Here is a 22,740-nt window from a genome sequence, read left to right as displayed (position 1 = left end):
TCTGCCACTTATCTTTGGAAGCTTAACGTGGCAGAGTATTCCTAATATTTCTGGAGTGGCTCCTTCAGGCGTGTGTATAGCCATCTGGGGCACCGGAAATGATGTTTCTGAAACGAGATAAGGAGGAAAAGGGTCACATGGCCCAGAAGATGGGGCACTCAGTCAGACCACCTGTTTGCACTGGGGACTGGCTGTGGCCTATCTAATGTCTTGCTTGAGATGGGCGAGTTTTTGAAAATAAAAGTATAGCCAAGGTGAAATGTGGTGACAGATAAAACACTAACTTAAAAGTTCGAGTTGAATACTTAAATTGTGATGGAATGTTAATTCGTCTATACCACATAGCAGTTTAGTCTTAAAACAGAATTGGTTTTTCGTACACAATATGCGAAGCAGTTTCCTGGCTGTTTTGTCTTGTATTATATAAATGGACACAAACTTTGTTTTCCCAGTGTGGGTACAAGTTTACCTGTCTGCTTTCTTTATATCCTACTATTTTTCTGGCATTGTACTAACATTACATGACCTTTACTGCCTCTCTTTCATTTATGTTACTATCTCCAGCCCCAGAGTACCTTAAGTCAAACTCAGAGCATAATTCTTATACTTTCACTCTCATCTGCTAAATGTTTCCTGTAATTGAAGTTGGCACCTTTTGAAAACATTCCAAGCTAACATCGTTTCCCAGACTGAAAAAATGTTATTTTTAAAATTACTTTCTTGAATTTGGTTCTTTTTTTAGCATTTTATTTTATTACTAATTTCAAGTATACAGCCAGTGGTTAGATATTTATGTAACATTTATATTAAACAAAAAATGTTATTTTTAAAAAATCACTTGGTGATGGGCAAAATTTGTGGAATTGTGTGATGATTTAGTGCCATAAAATTTGTGGAATTGTGTGATAATTTAGCCTGGGCAGGTCATTTAACATCTTCAGTTGGATAATTCAAACCTCTTCAGGTTCTAAAAAGCTAGACTTTTGTTAAATTTCTTCTCTAATGTTTTTTAGGGACTAGAATGTGTATGCTTAACCTCATTTGGTACTCTTACCTTATCATCTGGTTTATCAGGCAAGTGACTAGTTTAAATACTTGTGCCCAGAGTTATGGAATTGCAAAATGCAATTACTAGCATTTAAAAATTGTCCTTAAAAGCTATAGAATGGGAACTGGTTTCTGTTAAAAATGTATTCCGGTCTGTCTTTTCAATGTCCCTCTTTTTTTCCCTCGTCAGATGGGAAGCTGATCTCCTTTTGTAATGTACATGTTTTCCAGAAGCTTCGACCTTCGTTGCCTTCTAAAATAAGTCATCTCTTAGCAATAACTTTGAAATACTGTTTTGGCTAATACTTATTGACAGCCCTACATAAAAAATAGCCAGTTCTGTCTCCCCCAGCCCACAAAGAAAATCATTCTAGGCAGAGAATCCTTCAAGAATATTTGCTCCGATTCCCTGGGAGTTTGGCCAGTTTGATAACCTTGTTTACCTTAGTTCAAAGGAGTTTATTTTTTTTGCCACCAAAGTTTGGAGTAATAGCTAGACTGGTTCAGGAACAATCCAAGTACAGACATAGGCAGATGTGGGTTCCGTTTCATACCACCATAATGTCAGTATTGTAATTAAAAAGTGAGTTATAATCTTTCTGCTGGTGGAGGGTCTTGCCTTCAGTTTGTAAAAAAAACTCAACACTTGTGAAGTAAATGAAGTGCAATAAAATGAAGTATACCTGTATAATCCTGAGCACTTTCAATCAAGGATTTCAAGAGTGAATCCCAGCTGTCTCCGAGTACTGACTTCAAGATTGTGAAAACATTTTTAAAATCTGGTTTAAGATTCTATTTTCTGAATAATGTGGTTTCCAAATGTAGCTTTCCTCCTTTGACTCCTTCCATTTTGCCTTTATGTGATAAACATTTCTCTTATTTTGGGAGGTAAGCTTCCAGTTGATCCTGTTATCCTTTCTAATGCTCAGCTTCCAAAGCATAGGTCATCCCTCAATCAGCAAGCCACCTGGAGTGCCAGCACTCACTCCAGATTCTGCCAGGTTTTATAGAGGATTATTAAAAGAAATAGCCAGGTGAAAAATGAGTTAACATTTCATAAAGGGCTTAGAACAATATTTGGCATGTGTTAAATACAACATAACTATTAAATAGGGATAAAATTGCTTTGTTTATTCTAAAAGCTGACATGGATATTGGCCTTTATACTTTAGGTTCACATGAGAAATTTCTTTTAATTTTTTTAGTTTCCAGAAAAAATTTCTGTTGAGAAATTGTTGTACTTATATGAAACTATGCAATTTGTATTATGTACCTTTTTGCCCTGCTTACCAGTAAGCTCGGAGCGAATTTTTAATATATAACTAGCAATTTTATTAGTTCACATGGCTGGGATATTTACTTTTCCTCCTTTCCTTGGTCTAACTTAATATTTTATTAACTGTACTGTATCATGTTCTGGAAGGAGGTGGGATATGAACAAGTTACCTACTTTATCTTTTTTCCATAGTCAAACTCTTTGAACCAGTCATGTTAGGCTATACATTTCCTTCAACCAACTTCATTTCTGGTTTAGATTCCTGGTTTAGCCTAAGATTTTACTATTATCTTAAATATTTTATGGAAAAAATGTAATGATCAGTTTTCCATGTAGCGCTCTTATTTCATTTTGTTATAGTCATTCTATTATTTTGAAACCCACTTTGTTGTCTCTTCATTTTTGAAGTTGTTCTCTGTGCTTTCCTGACTCCTTTTGGGTTTGCTTACTGAGTAAACCATGAGGCTGAGGCCTTTGTTTCTTTTTTACTTGTCTGCCTACTCAACAGCATATCCCTTCTCTCAGCTTTGACTCTTACTTTTGTGTAGGTAGTATTTCATCTTTCATCCAGCTCTGTCCTCACATTTAGCTCCATGTATCTGATGACTTCAAATTTAAAATGTTTCCCAATATCCATTATGTTGTCTGATTTCAGTTTATTTTGAATAATGTTTTGAAATTAATAATAGAATTTTAATCTCATAATATCACTGTTCTTCCAGAAAACCTGTATGGACTGGAATGAATATTATATTAAAGTCACAAACCGTGCTGTAGTATTTAAGATTCTTGATTAACCTTTATGGCACTGCTTGCCCACCATGGCCATTTTTATCACCATGTCTCTTCTCTGTCAAGCATGACATGCTTCATTTCTGTAAAGCCCAGAAGTGTATATTCTAGGGTCCTTGGGAAGAGTTGGCAGATGGGGATGACAGGGCATTTTTAACAAACTTTTTGTTTGAGCATTTTATTATTAGAAAGATAAAGAGATATAATAGAGAAGGACAAGGCTGGGAAAATATCAATACATATATGTCTTTTAGAAAGTGGATATTTCATACAGGGTACAATATTGAAAGTATTCCATTAAAACAACAATGAGATCATTTTCCCTCTTATCAGGTTGCCAGTTAAGTTAAATCAAGTGATGCAAAGGGTATGGGAAATGGGAACTCATATTGCTGGTGGAAGTATAAATTAGTTCAGCTATATTGGAGGGCAGCTTGGTAGTTTCAGTTAAAAACTGCATGCTCATGATGCACTAATTGTGCGTTTGCTCATCAACACAAAGTCATGGCATTTTAAAAATGTATTTTTAATTAAAGAAGCATAATTAAAAATACTGTTAAGAGTGAAAGTACAAGCAAAAATGATTTCATCTAGCTTTAGATACTATGACTTTGTTTTGGAAGTTCATATTTATTCTTAATAAATGGGAAGCTAAGGGCAAAGAATCATTACATACTATGCTGTGAGAATTGAATTTCAAAATAAGATTAAATTGAATTTCAAAATAAGATTAAAAGTTACACATTTCAGCAAATATTGAATTAGGTCTATAGAACAGTACTGATAATATAGTTGTGAGTATTTTGCAGATATAGATAATGTATTTTGGAATCAAAAGATAAAACCTCTGAAATAGGTGACGAATTGTGTTATGATCCTTTAATAATGCATTTGCTTTTAATTTGTAAAAGTGAACATATTTTCAATTCACTTAAAATCAAGATTGAAAGCATAGTTAATTTGGGAGTGGCTTCTCAATGAATCCTTCAGTCATTTTATTTGTGATTTCCTCAATATTAAAATTTTTTTTTGGTTTTCTAATGAGTTTAGTTTTGTTTTAGTAGCATTATAAAATTTTATGCCTTATGTGTACATTAAATCACATGTCTATTTAGCCATTGATAATCTTCATAATTTATAATTAACAGACTGCATGCTACTTAGTTCACTGAAAGAGCATGAATTAGATCCTGAAGTTTTGTCTTCTTGAGTTTTAGCTGCTTATTTCCAGTCTTAACTGTTTTTCAAAGAAGTTTGTCTACTTCAAAATCAACTAATTCAAGATATGACTACCAAATAGAATTCAGTCTTTTTCGTGAGGCAGTATGAAGGGAAACATAAATGGAGGCACTATTTCAGTTTGAAAAAGATAAATGTCACCTTGAGAAGTTTGTTGAAGATATTTGTGGGTTTATTTGAGTTTTAAAAAATTATTTGAAATCAGTAAAAAGCTGTAGTACTTCCTTCTTGTGGTATTGAGGTAAAGAAAAGTTATGGCTGTAGAAACTGAAAGTCTAATTGTAGGATTTGCATCCTTTTAAGAGCCCAATCTTAAACCCTTTATAAATCAAGGAGTTGCCTGTGGGTGCTTTTTTACCTTTTAAGTCATTTGCTATTAGGAGGAATGCTTAAGAAAGCCTAGTGAACGTATATATTTATAAAAATAGTTACTAATGATATTTCTAAGTGTTATAAATAGCTTTCAGGTACAGACTCTGTTACTATGATTTTATCCTGGAACCTACTCAGGGATAAAATTGCTTTGGTTATGAAACACAGTGCACAAGACTGATTACTGCATTTGGTGTTTTTTTCTGACCACCTACAATGTAGTAGAAGAAAAATGGTTATGTGTCTTTGGGAAATATTCTCTGATTGGTATGTGACATTATTTGCTCACTAAAGGAATATTTATAGTGAAAGCACTGATTTTAAAGCATAGAACTATTGATATTGCCTAATGAACAAAAAGTTAATAACTTTCAGGATTTAGAAATACATATTTTTTTGCTTACTAATTTCTCGTGCAGGCTTCTAAAGATTTTTAAATTGTTATATTAATGAGGCTATTTTAAATGACGTAGGTACTTCCTTAGATTCTTGGTGAGAGTTATTTAAAAAGTACAGACTTTCTGAAGAACAGTTTTTAAACCATATGAAGAACTTTAAATATATTCCTACCTTTTTAGGAATCTAGGCTAACAAAATAAACAGGTCTAGAAAGATTTATTCACTAATATTTTTAGCACAGTATTATGCATATTAGAGAAAAGTGAGGAAAACTTGTGTTTAACATTAGTGAAATGGTTAAATCAATTATAGTACATACATATGAGAGTCTATTCAGTTATTTAAAATATATACAGATAATTTTTAGGGATATTAGAAAATATAATCTTAAGCCAAAAGTTAGAATACAAATTTTTTTGTGGTATGATATCTCAAGTCATCTTAAGCTTTGAAAAAAATGCTTTAAAAAAGTAATAAAGGGAAATAAGCCAAAGTAATATTAATAGCTGTGGTCTGTGTGAATGGACATTGCTTTTCCTGTCTCCTTATAGCAACTTTTAAGATTTCCCATAAGTATATATAATCGCTGTAATCAGAAGAACCACATCTGTTAAGTTTTAAACTTGTAAATCTCTACTATGTTGTCCTAGTCTGCTATTCTAATATCCTGTTTCCGGGATGTATAATAGTAAGCACCATTTACATTTTAAAAAATTCCAAAAAAAAAAAAAAATATTATGAATGGCTCCTGTGTATCATCATCATCCAGTTGTATTCACTGTTAGCCTCAGACATCAAACATTGTTTTATTTCTAAACTATTCTTGGTGGAAGCTTCCTTAAAAATGTTGCACATTTTCCTGCTATATTAAAATATTATAATGAATAGAGTTTAACATTTCTTGTTCGACTTAATGTTTACTATGAGGTCGCATTACTATACTGTGCTAAAATACAGTGATGCTCTCAGGCAAGTGGTGGTGGCAAGCTTCCTCTGAAGGGCCAAATAGTACATACATATTCTTGGCTTCTCAGGCTGTCTGGTCTCTGTTAAAACTTTTCAAATCGGCTGTTGTAGCAGAGCAGCCATAGACAATAGGTAAATGAATATGCCATGGCTGTTTTGTAATAAAACTTTATTTATAAAACAGGTGTCTCCTTGCTATAGTTTGCTGTTAGTGATCCCTGCACTAAACTGTATTTAGTTGTATAAAGTATTCTTTCATACTCTGATTGGTTCTGCTGTGAATGAATTTGTTCTTTCCTGGATTTTTTATCTTGTATCAGTTGCTACATGTGTTCCTGTCTTTCATTTCTCTACTGTAGCTATTTTCCCTAACTCTCACCTTCTGTACCTAATTCCCCTTAGCTTTTTAAATAAAAAAATGGTAAAATACATATAACAAAATTTACTGTTTTAACCATTTTTAAGTGTACAGTTCAGTGGCATTAAGTGTTCTCCTTAGTTTTTAAAAGAACTCAGATAATTGAGCTTTATGTGTAAAATGTGTGTACATGGGTCCTTTATGTGTACATAGATCCTGAGTCAGTAAAATTTATGTTCTTTAGTACAGGAATTTAGGAGGTCATCTATTTTTATCAACTCAAAAACAGAATTACAGTTGGAAATGACAATGAAGACATTTAATTCCACCTCATTTTACATATTTTATAAACTGGCCACAGATATTAAATGACCTAACCAAGTTCATACAACATTAGAATGTTTTGTTTTGTTTTCATTTAATGTTAGGATAATAAAATACTGTGTTGAATCGATTACTTTTTTAGGTTCAAGATCGGAAGAGACCTTAAAAACCCATCTCCCCAGCTGATGTCTTTTTTACTTCTGTTATAGTCCCTATAGGTTGTTCTTCATCTCTGCTTGAATACTTCCTTGACAAGAGAGTTCACTCCCTTAAAAGGCACCCCATTCCATTTTCAGAGCTGTTTTGTTTTATGAGTAGCCGAAGTTTGCCTTTCATTAATTTCTACTTATATATTTTAGTTAGTTTGAAAAAATCATCTCTAGCATTAAAGGGGTTGAAGGGACATAATTCACATAATATCTATTTTTACAACTAGAATGGTTTATTAAAAGATACTTGACTGAAAGAATATGTGGTTGGAAGGACTAACAGAGTTGGGCATTAGGGATGTGATCTGCCATATCCTTATCATCCCATCAGAGAAAGGTAGATTGCTCCCCTAGGTTAGACTTCTAAACCTTTACAGTTGAACAAATTGCCATTAACTGATATGCCTAGCCACTTCCTCACTGAAAGCTGGCTTTTGTGCTTCTTACTGTGGCTCTCCTGAATAAATTTCAATAAAGTCCAGTCAGAACAGCAGCCCTAATATAATGTAATCTCATCCTTACTTTGTATAGGATGTATTTTAACAAGGCAGAACAAAAATTTAGTCATAACATAAGTAATTATTAGCATTTTGGTTAGATATTCTTCATTATGTAAGGAGTCTTGTTTTTTGTTGTTCTGAACAAGCTCCAGTTATTCCTTCTAAAATGGAGGGCTAACAACTGAGCACAGTTGGTGTGGCATATGTTGATGAAAGAACTTCCAACCTAAGAAAAGTCTTATGAAAGTTTATTTGAGCCAAACTGACAATTGTTGGGAAGCAAAATCTCAGCAGATTGAGAAAATGCTCCAGCGATTGGCAGTTTCGCAGCTTATTTTATACATTAGAATCAAAGGAGATTGTAAAGAAATTATGTAGGGAGGGTTACATAAAATTCATTGGTGGTAGATTAGGGAAGCAGGAGAAAGCAGTGGGGCAATTTCAGATTGGATAAAAAGCAAAATGGAGAGACACATACTTCTTTTACATCGATGGGTACAGGATGGTTAACATTTCTAGTACACATAGAAGGTACGTGGGCAACAAGATAACAATGTGGTCTAGTGTTCTGGTGCTGGTCATTGTGCCTTAAATGCACCAGGACAATAGACAGTTTCAAAGATCGACCTTTGTCAAGGAAGCTACAGACCTCAGCCATAACTACCCACCATGACCTGCTTTTAGTTAGACATTTTTATGTTCAGACCACCCATGGGTTACTTGATTATTCTTGGTCTTTTTGTTTGTATGGCATCACCATGTGGGCCTACCTTGAATTTGTCAGGGTTAGTATGTGGCCCTTTTTTCATTCACACATAACAGGAAGAATATAGGACTAGGAACCAAGCTTTCTTGGACTAATTCTTTTTGGGCAACTTAAGAGTTGTATGACATTGGTCATGCTGCTTGACTTTGATTCTGTCCTGACCTGTAAACTGGGAATAGTTTACCCACCTTGCTTTACCACTTAGAATTTTAAGATAAAACAAGAGAAGGTCTTTTTTTTTTTTTAAACAGTAAAGTTTTAAAAGATGAACGATTTCTCTTTTTAAATTTTACCAACAATTAGCCACGGGGCCAAGTGTCTCGGAGAATAAGCAGAATTTGTCACTTTTTCAGACTTATAATGTTATATAGTCAGCCATCTTCAATTCAGCTTTCAACTTCATGAATTTAGTCTGTTATTTGATGGTGTTGATGGACACTATCAGTGAGATCACTCTAAATTCAAATTGATAAACTGATTTAGAAATGACTCAAATCTTTTAAAGATCATCTTTTTAAATGAGGACCTAAAACACCAAAGCATTATTTTGTATTCTGTTAGTGGGTCTCTTTTTAACTTGGAAAAATTTTTTTTGATGATCTGATGCTACCGTAAGCCTTGAAGGTTTATAGTTTGGAGAGGTCAGGTAGTATCAAAGGTTATTTAACAAAATAAGGCAGTATAGTTCATTTCAGTTTTTATCCTTTTATTTTGCAGTTCTTAATAAAACTTGCTTTTCATTTTTCTTCTTTCATTTAATAGTGGAGTTTTTAATTTATAAAATTTTGAACTGATGAGGGCAAGTTTGCAGTATTGCTCCTAATGATAAATAATAAACTTTCTAGATTTCCTCCACTCATCAAGGCAAAATCGAATGCTTTATTTGTACTTGATAATTTTCTTACTTTTCTGTCATAGTACTTGCTACATTGCTGTAGTCTTGGCTCTCCTAGACAGCAACCTTCCTTTATTCATCCTTATATCTGCAATGCTTAGCACATCATAGGCTATGTGAGAGAAGTACAAAACTTTAAGCGATGCATCCAGTGCATGCTAAAAAGAGTATAGCGAATCTGATTGGGGAAAGCCCTCCAAAATGATTGGAATGATCCTTAATACCTTAAAGGTATAGGAAGAGGAAGTTTATAAGCTGAAGGCATATTTGGTAACAAAGATGAACTAGCAGGATTTACTTCCAAGTAAGTCAGTGAGTCTAGTCAATTACTTTGGTGAATTATAAGTTGTTAAGAATAGATAGTACAAAGCCAAGTTACAGAGAACAGTACCAGACTGAGGAGCTTTAATTGTCCTTTGGTATTGGGAAACTGGTTGATGAGTAAACAAAGATAGTGCTTTTCATGTTACTGAAATTGGCTCTGAATTAAACTCCATATGTAAATTTTTTAGGGTGTGGTTTCCTCATTTTTTGGTTGACTTATTTAGATTCTCTCAACCCTGAAAATTAAATTAGATATTTTAATACCTCATGGGTAGAAATAGGCACCTTAATTCATGTATCTTGTGTTCTAGTTGTTTGCTGTTCTTTATAAACATCCATTGAATGCTTACCTTCACTTTGGCTGTTATATTCCCTTTGCCCCAAATCCCCTTTTGTTGCCATGTTTCCAGCTCCTACCCATCTTTCAAGTCTAGCTCAAATTCCATCTATTCTAAAAAAGCTTTACTTTATTAGTCCACAGTAAAGTAATTTTTCACTGACTGGATTCTATAGTTCCTGTAATTTCTCATTAAGTACATGTTCTATTCCCCTTGTAGATTATAAGCAGCAACTAACAATGTTGTACGGGTTATAGATAGCAGTTAGATACATGGGATTTAAAAAAAATTTTTTTAAAGAAATCATTTCTATTTTTTAGGCAGATGTTTTTTGACTATAAAGTAGGGGAAGGAATAGGTAAAAGAAGGAACAAAATGATAATGAAAGGACTTTAAAAGCAGAAATTAGAAAGGAAATGAGGGAGAATGAAAGGAATAAAAAGGTATGAAACAGATTTTTCTTTGGACTTGTTAATCTATGTATATCCTATTTTAGTTGCTGAGTGTCATAACCATTTTATATTTTTCTGTAGGGAATCTGGAGAGCTCACTAAAGTTTGTTAATAATTGTTGATGTTACAGTTTGAAAGCTTGCTATAATCTATTTTTTTGTCATTAAAACTTAAATAATTCTCAAGGATTTTCTAATTAATGTGTCGTTATTGAAAACTAAGGTTTTAGCTTTTGAATTTTAATAGAGAATACGTTATTGTGAAGTGTTGCCACAAAGCCATAATCAGTTTGGGGAGAATAAAGGGGCTAATATCAAGAAAGTTCTCTGGAGTAATTTCTACCTGTTTGAAAGTTTGGGGAGAATCTTGTGTTTTTTTGTTCACCAGACTATTGAAGCTAACTTATTCTCTGATCAGCCTGAGATTTTAAATGTTAAGATAGTAGTACTTTCTTTTATCTTTTTTTTTTTAAATCAATTTTGACCCTTTATTTTGTGAGCATATTTTTAGAGATGACTTAAATCTCTCTCCTATGGATAAAAATTAGTTTCTTATCCAAAAGCTAGTAAATAATTACCTTTTAGCTAGCTGTGGCAATTACATCCCTTTAATTCTTTTGCACTATGTACCATAAGCTAAAGAAGTGTATACATATTTTATGTTATTTACATAGCTTTTAGGCAAAGCAAATACCATTTACTGGTGTAATAAATACATAGAAAGCTTATTCTGCAGTTTTTAAAAGTGATAAACTACCACTATCTGAAGTGTATCTGACAAACCATTTTCTGTAAATAATTGGTATGTTATTTCAACTGATTTTATTTATTTTTTTGACAGCTGGCTCAATTTTTCTTTAAATATTAAGTCATTAGTATTGTTGAACACTAATAGTTTTAGATCAGGGTAAGAGCAAGAAAAATTGTGCCTTGTATCAGTAATAGCTAGCTAGTAAGAGCCAGTAAGTATACTGTAGGGATAAATGGTTTAGATTCTGTATTCAGAGAAACGGGGGTTCTAAATCTGTATCTGCCACAGTGCAGTTTTGGGAAGTTTCATCTGTCTGAGACTCTGTTTTCTTGATCTGTGAAATAAGTATAGTGTCATTCATCTTTTCAACAAATAATAAATTTATTGAGTTTCTAGTGTGTACCAGAACCATACTATATTTTGGATAATAATAGTACCTTCTGTTTAAGTTCATTGGAGGGATTAAAGTAGAATGTATGTAAAACACTTGAGTATTTAGAACATAAGTGATTGATCAGTTTTTACTTTTATTTTAAAAATATCCCAAATACATTTTTAAAAGTTCTCTAAGAGTCAAAATTATTTCAGGGAATAATTATAGGTCCAGGATATGTCATTAAATTATAATTCTATGTGTTAGTTTTTACAAAACATGGGCATGAAATTCATGTATTTTAAGGCTGACTTTAATAGTTGGTAATAACTTTGAATACGTGTATAAAGTATATTAATACCAACATTAATATTTTTAGGAGAAATTTTATATTTGCTTATATATATATGCTCTGTGAACCAAGTGTATATTCTATTGTCTTTTAAGATAGAATTAGAGACCACTAATAGTGAGGGGAGTAATTATATTAGGAAATAACTAAATCCATGTGGTCTTTCTAAAGTTTGGAACTATTATGTAATCTGGGTAATCCAGGAACTATTTGGACAGTTAGAAAAGCTACTTTTAACAGTATAAAAACACAATTTTAAACAGCCTTATGTTGTGTGACAGTTTATTTTACTAAATAATTAATTACACGGTTTTCTTTTGAAAGTTGCCGTTATACCTCTGGCTAGTCCAAATTGATAATAAGGTCTGAATTTAAGAAAACAAATAGTCCCTCCCTCCTCTGTAATTTTCTCTCTTGCTTTCTTGAAGCACAGGTAATGTTTTTTTCCAGAATATTTTATACATACACACAAATGTATACACATGTGCACAGATATATATTTCCCTCTGCTATTTTAATAGTGATGATTATTAGTAGGGAAGAGAGTCATCTGCCTTAAATCTGTAATTCTTATAACATCATTGTAATGCTTACAACAATAATTAATGTACAGAATAATGTAATCTGTTAATTTCCATTTCAGAGCCCCCAAAAAAACATTTAATAAGTTTATTGTAGTTTGTTTACTTGAAAGCTTTTCAATGGATAGGAAAATATCCTTTCTTGTTTAAAAGTTTGGTTAATTATAGCATCTTACTATACAAGGTTATTAGTTAATTAAGATTTTAATGTATTTTTTTATGGTAAAATTTTTATTCTAACAATCTTTATGATTTATAGCATTTGATCTGTATGTGTAAGCCTAGATCACTTTAGAAATAATAACTACAGCTACCGTGAGTTGGCTACTTACTCTCTGCCAGGCAGTGTTCTAATCTAAAGGCATTGACTGTATCAAATCACCTGATCCTCACAATAACCCTGTGAGGTAGGCATTATTATTCAGGTGAGGAAACTGAATCACAGGTTAATTTACACAAAGTGACTCAGTTTAGTATTATAGCCAGGATTCAAAACTTGTGTGCTAACCTTTACTGTCTGGTACTTAATTGCTTCCTCCCTCATATTTTATTATCAGTTTAATTATTTGAATAATACATAAATATAGTCATCATATTAAAAAAAATATGTGTTGACTGTTACCTGAACATTTGCTGAGCTCTTTAATTATTGAGTGAGTGTGTTAGGCTGTACAGGAAGCTACCACCATAACAGATAGCTAGCTAGGCATTAGCACAACTAGAAATAGTAATCAAGATTTCAAGACCTGGGATTAAAAAATATCTATTAATGAATCTTTACTTGTTTTTCAGTGTGGTTTCAGTAACACTGGCTTGATTGGTAAATGAGCATTTAATGTGACAGTAGTTTTGATGAATAGATCAGTTCAGCTGTAGTCTGGTTCAATGATTATTTCATAATGGATGTAGCTAAAATTCATTAGAATGTTCACACAAGGATTAATTTTGTCATCTTTTTCCCCCTTTAGTAAAATAAAACAGGGTCTATTACCTAGTTTGGAAGATTTGCTGTTCTATACAATTGCAGAAGGACAAGAGAAAATACCCGTTCATAAATTTATTACAGTAAGTTTTTATATTGTTCTATGTTAAACTTTTTAAAAATCAGTAATACTGAATCAGTAATACAATAATATTGAAATGTAGTCTTAAAGGTCATTTGATATGTAGATTCTGACTGACACTATTTCTCTTACTATGTTTTTAAATTTTCATCATGCTTATTTCAAGGTAATCAGTGAAAGAAAATGAAAGAAAGAATGAGAAACTTGTCCAGAAAGTGGGTAATAGTGACACTAAAATGCCATATACATATTCAGGTCCTGGGTAGAAGTGTTTATGTACAGGAAAAAAAAAAAAAAAAAACTTTTGTAGTTAGAATAAACATATACATTATTTGCACTATATATTTACAAACTCTTATTTTTTTAAAAACAGGCACTCAAATCTACAGGATTGCGAACGTCTGATCCCAGGTTGAAAGAGTGTATGGATATGTTAAGATTAACTCTTCAAACAACATCAGATGGTGTCATGCTAGACAAAGATCTTTTTAAAAAGTAAAAATTTCTGCCAAACATTTATGGTGATTGCTATGCTATGTGGTGATTTTTCTTTTAAAAGAAAATTGCGTCTTTGAAGGCCAGTGCTTCCTGTGTAACTGAAAAAAAAGGTGGGGGGAGGGGGTGGAGTTTATAAACAATTGTTTGAAGAACTTGGTGCACATTAACTTTCTATAATACATTGGGTCTGTTATATACTTTCTTTGAAACTGCTCTAAAGATATCTAGCCATGGACATTTCCAATTTACAGTACCTGGAGATTACATTCAGTTTAAGTAGAGCACACTCTGTTCTGTCCTGGCATAAATTGATCTCCAGTTCATCTGAATGTCTTGCAGGCTTTCTCAGCATGGTCTTTTTCTTTCCTATAAGGTGATTTAGATGACATCATAAAATGAGAAGGCTTCATCCTGTACTTAGATTTACATATTTCCATTGTCTGCTTCTCTCCTCTCTTCAGACACATTAATATATAGGCTTTTAACTATTTTTATTTTCCTCAAAATATTTAAAAAATGAAAGACAACTTTGGAGATTAATGCTTTGATTTTGTTGAATGAGAATAATTTTTATTTTCCTGTATTTACCTGTTTATTATTTACCTTTATTAATGTGTTTCTACTAGTCTGATTACTTAATGATTTAATGGACAGCATGTTTGTAATGGATCCCAAAGAGGTAAATGGTATTTTAAACTAATAAATTGAAAACTAATATAAAACTGTAAACACTACTATAAAACATTGGCTTTTTTTCAGACCATAGACTTAGATAGAAATGGATCCAAAGAATTCCAGCATCTATCTTAAAAGTTTATTTGTATGTATGTATGTATGTATGTATTTATGTATTTTTACATATTTTTTATTTTATTTTTGGGGGTAATTTATTCTAGATATCTCCTGGAAATATCTTGGAGTTTTAAGTCATCTGAAGGTATAAGTATTTAACTGAGGTCCCAAAGCTTCCTGGCATGCTATGAAGCACTGCTGACAGTTTTGGATTATCTTTTTACCACAAGGTTCTTGATTCTGTTAGCTAGCCTTATAAAATATAGATTTTAGACCCATGTTGGAATAGGTGTTAGGAATTTTAGAGTCTTTAGAACTTGTTTCTTTTTGGAGGGAAGGAAGTCATTTCTAGTTAGCTGAACCTTCGCTGTAAGGATTATTTTATTTTTAGTGTTCATGAGCTATCTGTGCAAAGCACTCTTGATTATGGAAGTTATTTTTTGGCATATCTGAGAATGATGTCAAAGAAATGATAGGTAGATCTAATAAGTATAAGGAATTGCTTTGGAATTTTAAATGAAAATAGTATTTCACACCTTTTTAGTGCTGTTTAAATGTTTTCTGCTTTATAAATGTGTTGTTGAGTTTAAATATGAAATTAAAAGTAATTTAAATACACTGATTATGACTCCAGGAAAAATTATAAAATTTTCTACTCATAAATATATAAAAATAACAACTACCATTATTTTAAACACTAATCCAGTCTTAAAAAATTGATGATTATAATCTAGGCCATTTCCAACTTGACAAATGCTTCATGGTGTATATGAGCAGGCAGTGGAAAAGTCTTTTAAGACTACAGGCATAAGGATCTCTCTTTCTATTCCTAGAATGAGGTGATTTAAAACCTCTGAGTGATAACCTTTTCAGGTCACCTGGAAAGGTGATAGCTACAGAGAAGTTCTTCTGTTTTCAAAATAAGTTTTCTAATATTGACAGAAATAAAACTATCTCAGCTACATGCAGGTGGGAAGGAGATGTTACAATGGAATTCATTCACCCAGAGAAACAACTTATTAAGGTGGATAGATTTAGTTGAAGTCAATGTGTTGATACTCTATCTAAAATATATTTCTGGTTAATATATTTAGCCTTTGAGGATAATCTGAGAAACGTCTATTATGTATGACTTTTTTTTTTAATGGGAAAATGAGTCCTAACCATACCGTTTAGAGCATAATTTATCCGAAAGTTGGAGACTGCCTGTAACCTATCTAGATAGTCAGTTGTTTTTAATGCTAATTATCCTTAAAACTAATAGAAGTAGAAAATTTGTGTTGAAAATGAATGCCATATTCATTCATTTTTAACTATATTATTATTAGAACTGTTTTCATGTATGATCATAATTTTTTGGTCTTTTTTTGGGGAAAATGAATGGCTGTCTTCGCATTTGTATATTGTTTAATTTTCTTAAAAAATTTAGAGTTATTTTACTAATTTAAAATTATATGTGAGATATTTTATAAAATACATGCATTAGTGCAGTTATTAATCATAAATACTTAAGTAAAGAAAAATTATTACTCCCAGTTTACAGATGAAAAAACTGAACAAAGCATAAGATGTGACTTGCTGAAATGCGTAAGCACTTCCTCCTCAGAGTTCATTTTATATGACTTTTAATTTTCTAGATTCATGCCATCTGTATTAAAATAACTCCCAAGGAAAACATTTACTATTTGAAATGCTCATCAGTGTGCAATTAGACACTCTTCTAAGTGGCAAGATTGCTTTTGTTGGCCATAGTAATTCACCAGTTAAGGCTGTTACCACAGTTTACCAGCCACCTTCTGATAGGAAAAAAAAAAACATCAACCCAGTTTCACTGCCTGTACAGTTTTCTTGATTATAAAGCCTCCTTTTAAAAGTGCTGATTAATTTTAAATAGTTAATAATTTAAATTTGTTTGGCAGTCCTCATATTTTCTCATGTATAACTATTTTCAAAAATAAGGATGTAGATTTGATTTGATACAGATACAGTGATTTAAGATCAAAAGTTGATTTTATCTCCATTTTTTTTTAGCTTAGAAATGCAGATTTTTCAAAATGTAGTTCAGGAAAAATATGTTAAAATACAAAATGTTTGTGAAATGCTAGTAATAGTTATATAGCAGCTAAGGGATATTTGAGGTTACTTAATGGAAAAATAAAACAGGATCTCAACTATGACATACTAAAGTCTGATTTTTGTTAACAAAATGTCATGCTGAATGCTTATCAACTTGGCTAGGCTAAGAAATTTGTTTGAGATGGTCTTGATACTTGATCTGGTAGAATGCTGTCTTATTTTAATCTGTGATACAATTTTTAGGCAATCTAACTTACTTCTTTAACTTCTTCAACAGCTTACAAGCAACTACATGAAAGCCTGCTTGAAAGAAAGAAAATAATGTAGAATATAATTTATAGAATTTAGTTTGTTGTATGAAATGATGGTTCTTGTTATTACTTAAACATTCTCCTAATTAATAATGTTATTTCCAAGTACTCGTATTTGAAAGGCACCCAGTCTTTTTACTTATTTTTTTCTCACATTCCACAGATGTGTTCAAAGCAACATTGTTTTGTTGACACAAGCCTTTAGGAGAAAGTTTGTCATTCCTGACTTTATGTCTTTTACCTCTCATATCGATGAATTATATGAAAGTGCTAAAAAGCAGTCTGGAGGAAAGGTAATGTTTTTAATGTGAATATTTTTCTAAACCAATTACTTAATAAATTCAGCTCACCTTGAGATACAGAGAGTAAAATTGTGTAGTTTTCTAGTGTTTTGCTAATTAAGAGATTTAAGTTAAACGAAGCCATTGGATTAAGTGCTTTTAAAATATTTTAAATATTTGTTATTTTGGCTAAAAAGAAATCTAACTCTAAGAATTCTTTTTGATTTTCAAATGATCGTGATGGCTTTTAAATCTTAAATTAAAAAGTAACTTTATTGTGAATTTTTACAGATATTTTTGAGCATTAAAATGTTTCCAGTTTTAAAAATCCTCTAAATAATACTAAGAGCTATTTTATTTCTTCTCTATATTGAAAGATTTTAGATAGTGAAACCCTACCAGTATGACTCTGATTAAAGAAATTCTCTATTTCTTTCCTTTAAAACAAGTAAATCCTAGTTTCTCTAAATCCTTAGTTTTTATGATTATTGTTGTAAAGATAGACTACCAAGCAACTGAGTGCTATAAAATAACTATTCATTGGTGGAAGCTAAATTGAGGGAAATAGTAGAAGAAAATATTGTATTTCTATATTATATTTGTTAATTTCTTTCTAATATTTTGATTAGGTTGCAGATTATATTCCTCAACTAGCCAAGTTCAGCCCTGATTTATGGGGTGTATCTGTTTGTACAGTAGATGGACAGAGGTAAGTTTATTTTAAATCCATGAAAACTATCACTCATTTGTAAAGTAAAAAGTTGCAAAACATGCAGGATTTCATGAAGTCCATGAAAGTGATCTTTGGGAAATGCTCATACTGCAGGCGCAGCCACTGACAAATCTAGAAGAATTATAAAAAGGATAATGATGTGAAGGTGCTGTAAAGATGATTTGATTTTAAAAACCTATGAATTAAGGAGAGGCCCTTGGAAAAATGGATAAAGTTCAAGAATATTTTTTCAAGAATGACTTTTTATTATCCTGTGGGTCAGACATAAAGATTTATTATCATGTTGTAACTTGGTTTTGTCAATTTAAAAAAGCTATTATATTTTTACTCATTTGAGGACTTAGCTCAGAGGTAGTCTTTGGGGTTTTGTTTTGGTTTGGTTTTTACAAGGTACTTATTTTTTTAAAATATAACATATAAAATAAAGTATACATCTCCTGTGTGTATATAGCTTAATAAATTTATATCAGAGGTGTAATCGTACCCTAAATTTTGTTAAAACAAGTAATTTAGCCTTAAATTTTTAGGTTTTATTTTTCAAAATAATGTCCCAGTTAAAGATTTTCCTGCCATTTGTTAAATTTTGATCTAAGTGCCTTCTAATTGACCTTTTTATTTTTTACTAATTATCCTCAAGTATTTATAGTAAAAAAAGTATGATTTAGCCCATTCATTCTTAAGATAAGGAGTCTGAGTCTCAGAGTTTGTATAATACTGGAAGAGAACGAAACCAGCAACTAGTAGTGTATTTAACTAGATATTAAATGGACTATGTTAACATCTAGTCATGATGACAGGCTTTTAGCCTCATCTGGGCCTGTGAAATATACTAAACACTGATTGTGTGTTGAATTTAATATTGGGTGCTGTAAAAAGACACAAATACATAAGATGTGGCTTTATCCTTATGGAACACGTTCCAGTAGGGAGTGATATTCCTATTTTTGTTGGAAGAAATGATTTCTCATGTACTGGACATTTTTATATTTGGAGGAAATTACTATCCTGTATTGCTTGCACATTGTTTTTCTCAAACATTCTTTGTGTGTAGAGATGATTCTTTTAGTTTAATTTTCTTATGTAGAGAATTTTAGAAGTTGACTTTGACTAGAACGTATGTGTTTTTAAACTCAAAGGTGGTAGTATTACAGGCTTTTGTCAGGTTTTAGAATGATTGTCAAGTTATAATGTGAATGAAAAGTATTCACACATTATAGGAAAAATATACTTTGCTATGTATACATATGTAGTCATCTTCTACAATATACTTAGAAGTGAGGTGACCCTCTGACATCTCTGTTAACTCCTATTTGCCCAGTGGCAGTTATTAATAGAACCGTTTCACTATGAATGATTTTCATTCTGAACGAATGTGTGCCTGTAATGTATTGGGGTAATGTTCAGGGCACCTGGGATACTTTGGCAATACAAAGATCTTTGTCCTTGTGAAGCTAAGTTATAATGGAGTCAGTGAGCATTTTTCCATTTTGAAACCTATTCTCTACTTCATGTGCATCCTCATCTGATAACATGAAGCTTTCATTTTATTGTTTATATGGTGATAATGACTGCCATTAGTGCCTGCTCTATTAGGTTTATAATACTGGATGCCATTTCTTTTAATGGGGCTGAAATTGTGTAAATATAGTTGCCAACATGAGGCATTTGTAGATAGGGTCTCAGAGGATGGTATTAAATCTAAATTGAGCTCTATTTAAAAATTAACCATGGCTTAGCCATTATTAAAGCTATAAGTAAAAAAATATAGTGACTAATTTCTAAAAGGGCTAGTTCTTTTAATGTGGTTAAATATAGATAGGAGTAAGAAGGATCATATCCTCTTTCCCTCAGATGAAAATTTTCACATTACTTATCTAATTTTGAATTGTTCTATTACTTGCGTACTCTTAAACCTTTGCCTTTATTTGCCATGTCCCTCTTAAAATAAACATTCTTATATTTGTTTTTTAATATCCAAGTAAACCTGTGGTTGAATTATGGGAAATCTTTTGTAAATTAGAATTAACATGTAAAAATAACAACTCCAGTTATTCAGTTACTTTTTTTCAGTTGATCTTAATTATTTTTTAAATCTGCTTTTACGTAGGCATTCTATTGGAGATACCAAAGTTCCATTTTGTCTTCAGTCCTGTGTAAAACCTTTGAAATATGCCATTGCTGTTAATGATCTTGGAACAGAATATGTGCATCGATATGTGGGGAAAGAGCCCAGTGGATTAAGATTCAACAAACTGTTTTTAAATGAAGATGGTAAGAATTACATAAAAATTCATTGGAAAAAGAAATACCTTACTTTCCTATGTAAATCTAAGTAGTTATTTTTTCTTTTTTTTTTTTTTTAAGAACTTAAAAACATTCATACTTTAATTTTTCACGGAATTCTACGAAACTCACAAAGATGGTTTCATTGCCTGCTTCTTAAAATGGTTATGATAGGCATCTCATACCACTGGAAAGTGGGTTAAGAAGTGGGGCAGGAAGTAAAGATTTTCACTTTATAGCCACCTATAGCGGAGTATCTTGTACATATCGCAATGCCTGGAATTTGCTTTAAAATAATTCAGTGGAATGTAGCTGGGAGTGCTGAGTGTGATTATTACTATATGTTGGTAATTATGGAGCTAAATGATGGATACATGGGTGTTTCTATTCTTTCTACTTTTATATTTTGTATATATTTGAAAACTTTCATAATAATAAGTGTTTAATGGTGGCCCTGGTTGAGGTAGTGTTTTTGCTATTTCTGTTTTATTAGATTTAATATTTCAGAGAAACATTTTGCATTAAATAGTTGGACAACTGACAAGTCTTACTACTTTACAGGAATCTAAAAGAAAAGGAGAAGACAAAGGTAGTACTTTTGATCTGATAGTAGTTGGTGTTTTGAATTTAAATACCAATCCATGGATTGGTTTCTATTTTTTAATCTTCTAGACATATGCTAGATTCCTCATTGTGTGATGGGTTAAGGTAGACTTAAAGCAAGAGTGAAGGAATTCTGTGGTTGCAGTAATGGTTGGGAGAAATATACATTTGTATTTTTTCTTCTTATTTTACTTATACATGGAATCTAAAAAACAAAACAAATGAACAAATATTAGCTTATTATACTAAGCTAATATTTGTCTTTAAATTGTTGCCTTTATTCTTCTGGATAAAAAACGAAATGTAGTTTATAGTCATTATTGTATTTTTTAATGAAATTATAAGACTAGTATTTTCTTATGTTTCCCTATTTATTTCGAGAGCAATTATATTTTCTTACTTCATATCATCTTTCTATCCTGATGCTACATTTGACTTTATGGAGATTACCACAAACTAGCAACTTCAATAAGGACATTACATGCAGAAGTTACCTTATTTATTAAATTCACTGACTTCAAGACTTAATATGAAAAGAATTAATGTTTTTGTTCTAGCAAGATTAAATGTTTTACAAGAAGAGTTAATACTTTCCTACATAAGGCAAAATAGAATAATCTAGGTGTTTCTGGTGAATTGATTGGTTTTTGAGAGAGGTATTTAAAGAATTAACAGATATAGAAATTTGAATGTAAAGAAGTATTTCAGAAACAAAAATAAATAAAATGGGTCTGGGATAAATGAACTTAACCTTATAAGTAATACATTTTTTGCCATGTACATTTGTGATTTTAGAAATTAGGATTTATTGACACCATAGTCTATAAGAAAAAATTCATGATAAGAACTCGAGAATTTAGCACTGGTTTATAATAACTAAAATATAAAATTTAACGAGATTTTTGCCTTGATATTCTTTGACTTTTTCCAAGCCTGAGCCAATACCAGAAATCCTGAAGTAATGGCAAAATGAAGGCTTCACTATACCATTCCTGTCTGAGTTCTGCATAAGTTCTGTGCTCTAGAATCTGGTTTTAGACTAGACTCAGGAAAAAACAATTTATAGGTAGATTTATGGTGAAACTATACTTTGTATATGTGCATGTATAACTATGTATCTAGAATTACAAAATTTAAAAAAATATTGTAGCTTTATAAAATCGTGATAAGATTAGTATGAATATAATGAATAGATAAGAGAAATTATAGTACTTACTTTTAATATCAGTAGTTTTAAAATGCTTTACAGCATACAAAGTTTAGTCCTATGGTGGGTAGTTGGCTGATAGTTTCTATCATAAATGAAGAAATAAGTTACTTGCTGGCGATGTCAAGCTTGGACATCCTAGTGAAGTCTTTTTCTAATTTATAGGAGAAATTAGGTTAATTAACATATTTTTTATAGTCTTCTCCCCTATGTTGTTAACAGCTATGGAGGGTATGTGGGCCTTGATTCTCAGAGTAACTTATGCAACTAATACTAAAGGATACAGAAAACAATTAACATACATCTAATACATGGAAAAAATGACTCAGGCATTGCATACTCCTAATTACAAGTGTGTAATTGACAGAAACCAAAATGTGTATGTTGGTTTATATGTGTAGCAGATTTGAGAAAGAAAAGGAACTGAATTACATGAGGAAGATAGGACTGAATTGTATAGAAATAACAAAATTTAAGGTTCATATTAGCAGTTTGAAAGTTTTTTTCTGGTATGATGTGAAAGAACTTTCTCTGTGTTTTATTGCCTTGGAGTGAGAAAAAATACTTCTTCAAATTAAC

The 22,740-nt window shown here is 31.5% G+C and overlaps 1 protein-coding gene across 2 annotated transcripts in view; it reads left to right on the top strand.

Moving 5' to 3' along the window:
- Positions 1 to 22,740, top strand: part of GLS (glutaminase) — a 93,557-nt gene that overhangs the window by 21,049 nt on the left and 49,768 nt on the right. For both annotated transcript variants that reach the window (XM_023528772.1, XM_011355947.2), the window contains exons 2-6: positions 13,282 to 13,378; positions 13,751 to 13,872; positions 17,218 to 17,347; positions 17,965 to 18,044; positions 20,176 to 20,339. In XM_023528772.1, coding sequence (XP_023384540.1) covers positions 13,282 to 13,378; positions 13,751 to 13,872; positions 17,218 to 17,347; positions 17,965 to 18,044; positions 20,176 to 20,339 — 593 coding nt within the window. The remainder of the gene's footprint in view (positions 1 to 13,281; positions 13,379 to 13,750; positions 13,873 to 17,217; positions 17,348 to 17,964; positions 18,045 to 20,175; positions 20,340 to 22,740) is intronic.

Source organism: Pteropus vampyrus, unplaced genomic scaffold (assembly GCF_000151845.1).
Source record: "Pteropus vampyrus isolate Shadow unplaced genomic scaffold, Pvam_2.0 Scaffold2, whole genome shotgun sequence".
NCBI lineage: Eukaryota > Metazoa > Chordata > Mammalia > Chiroptera > Pteropodidae > Pteropus > Pteropus vampyrus.
This window is presented reverse-complemented; position numbering and strand designations above follow the sequence as displayed.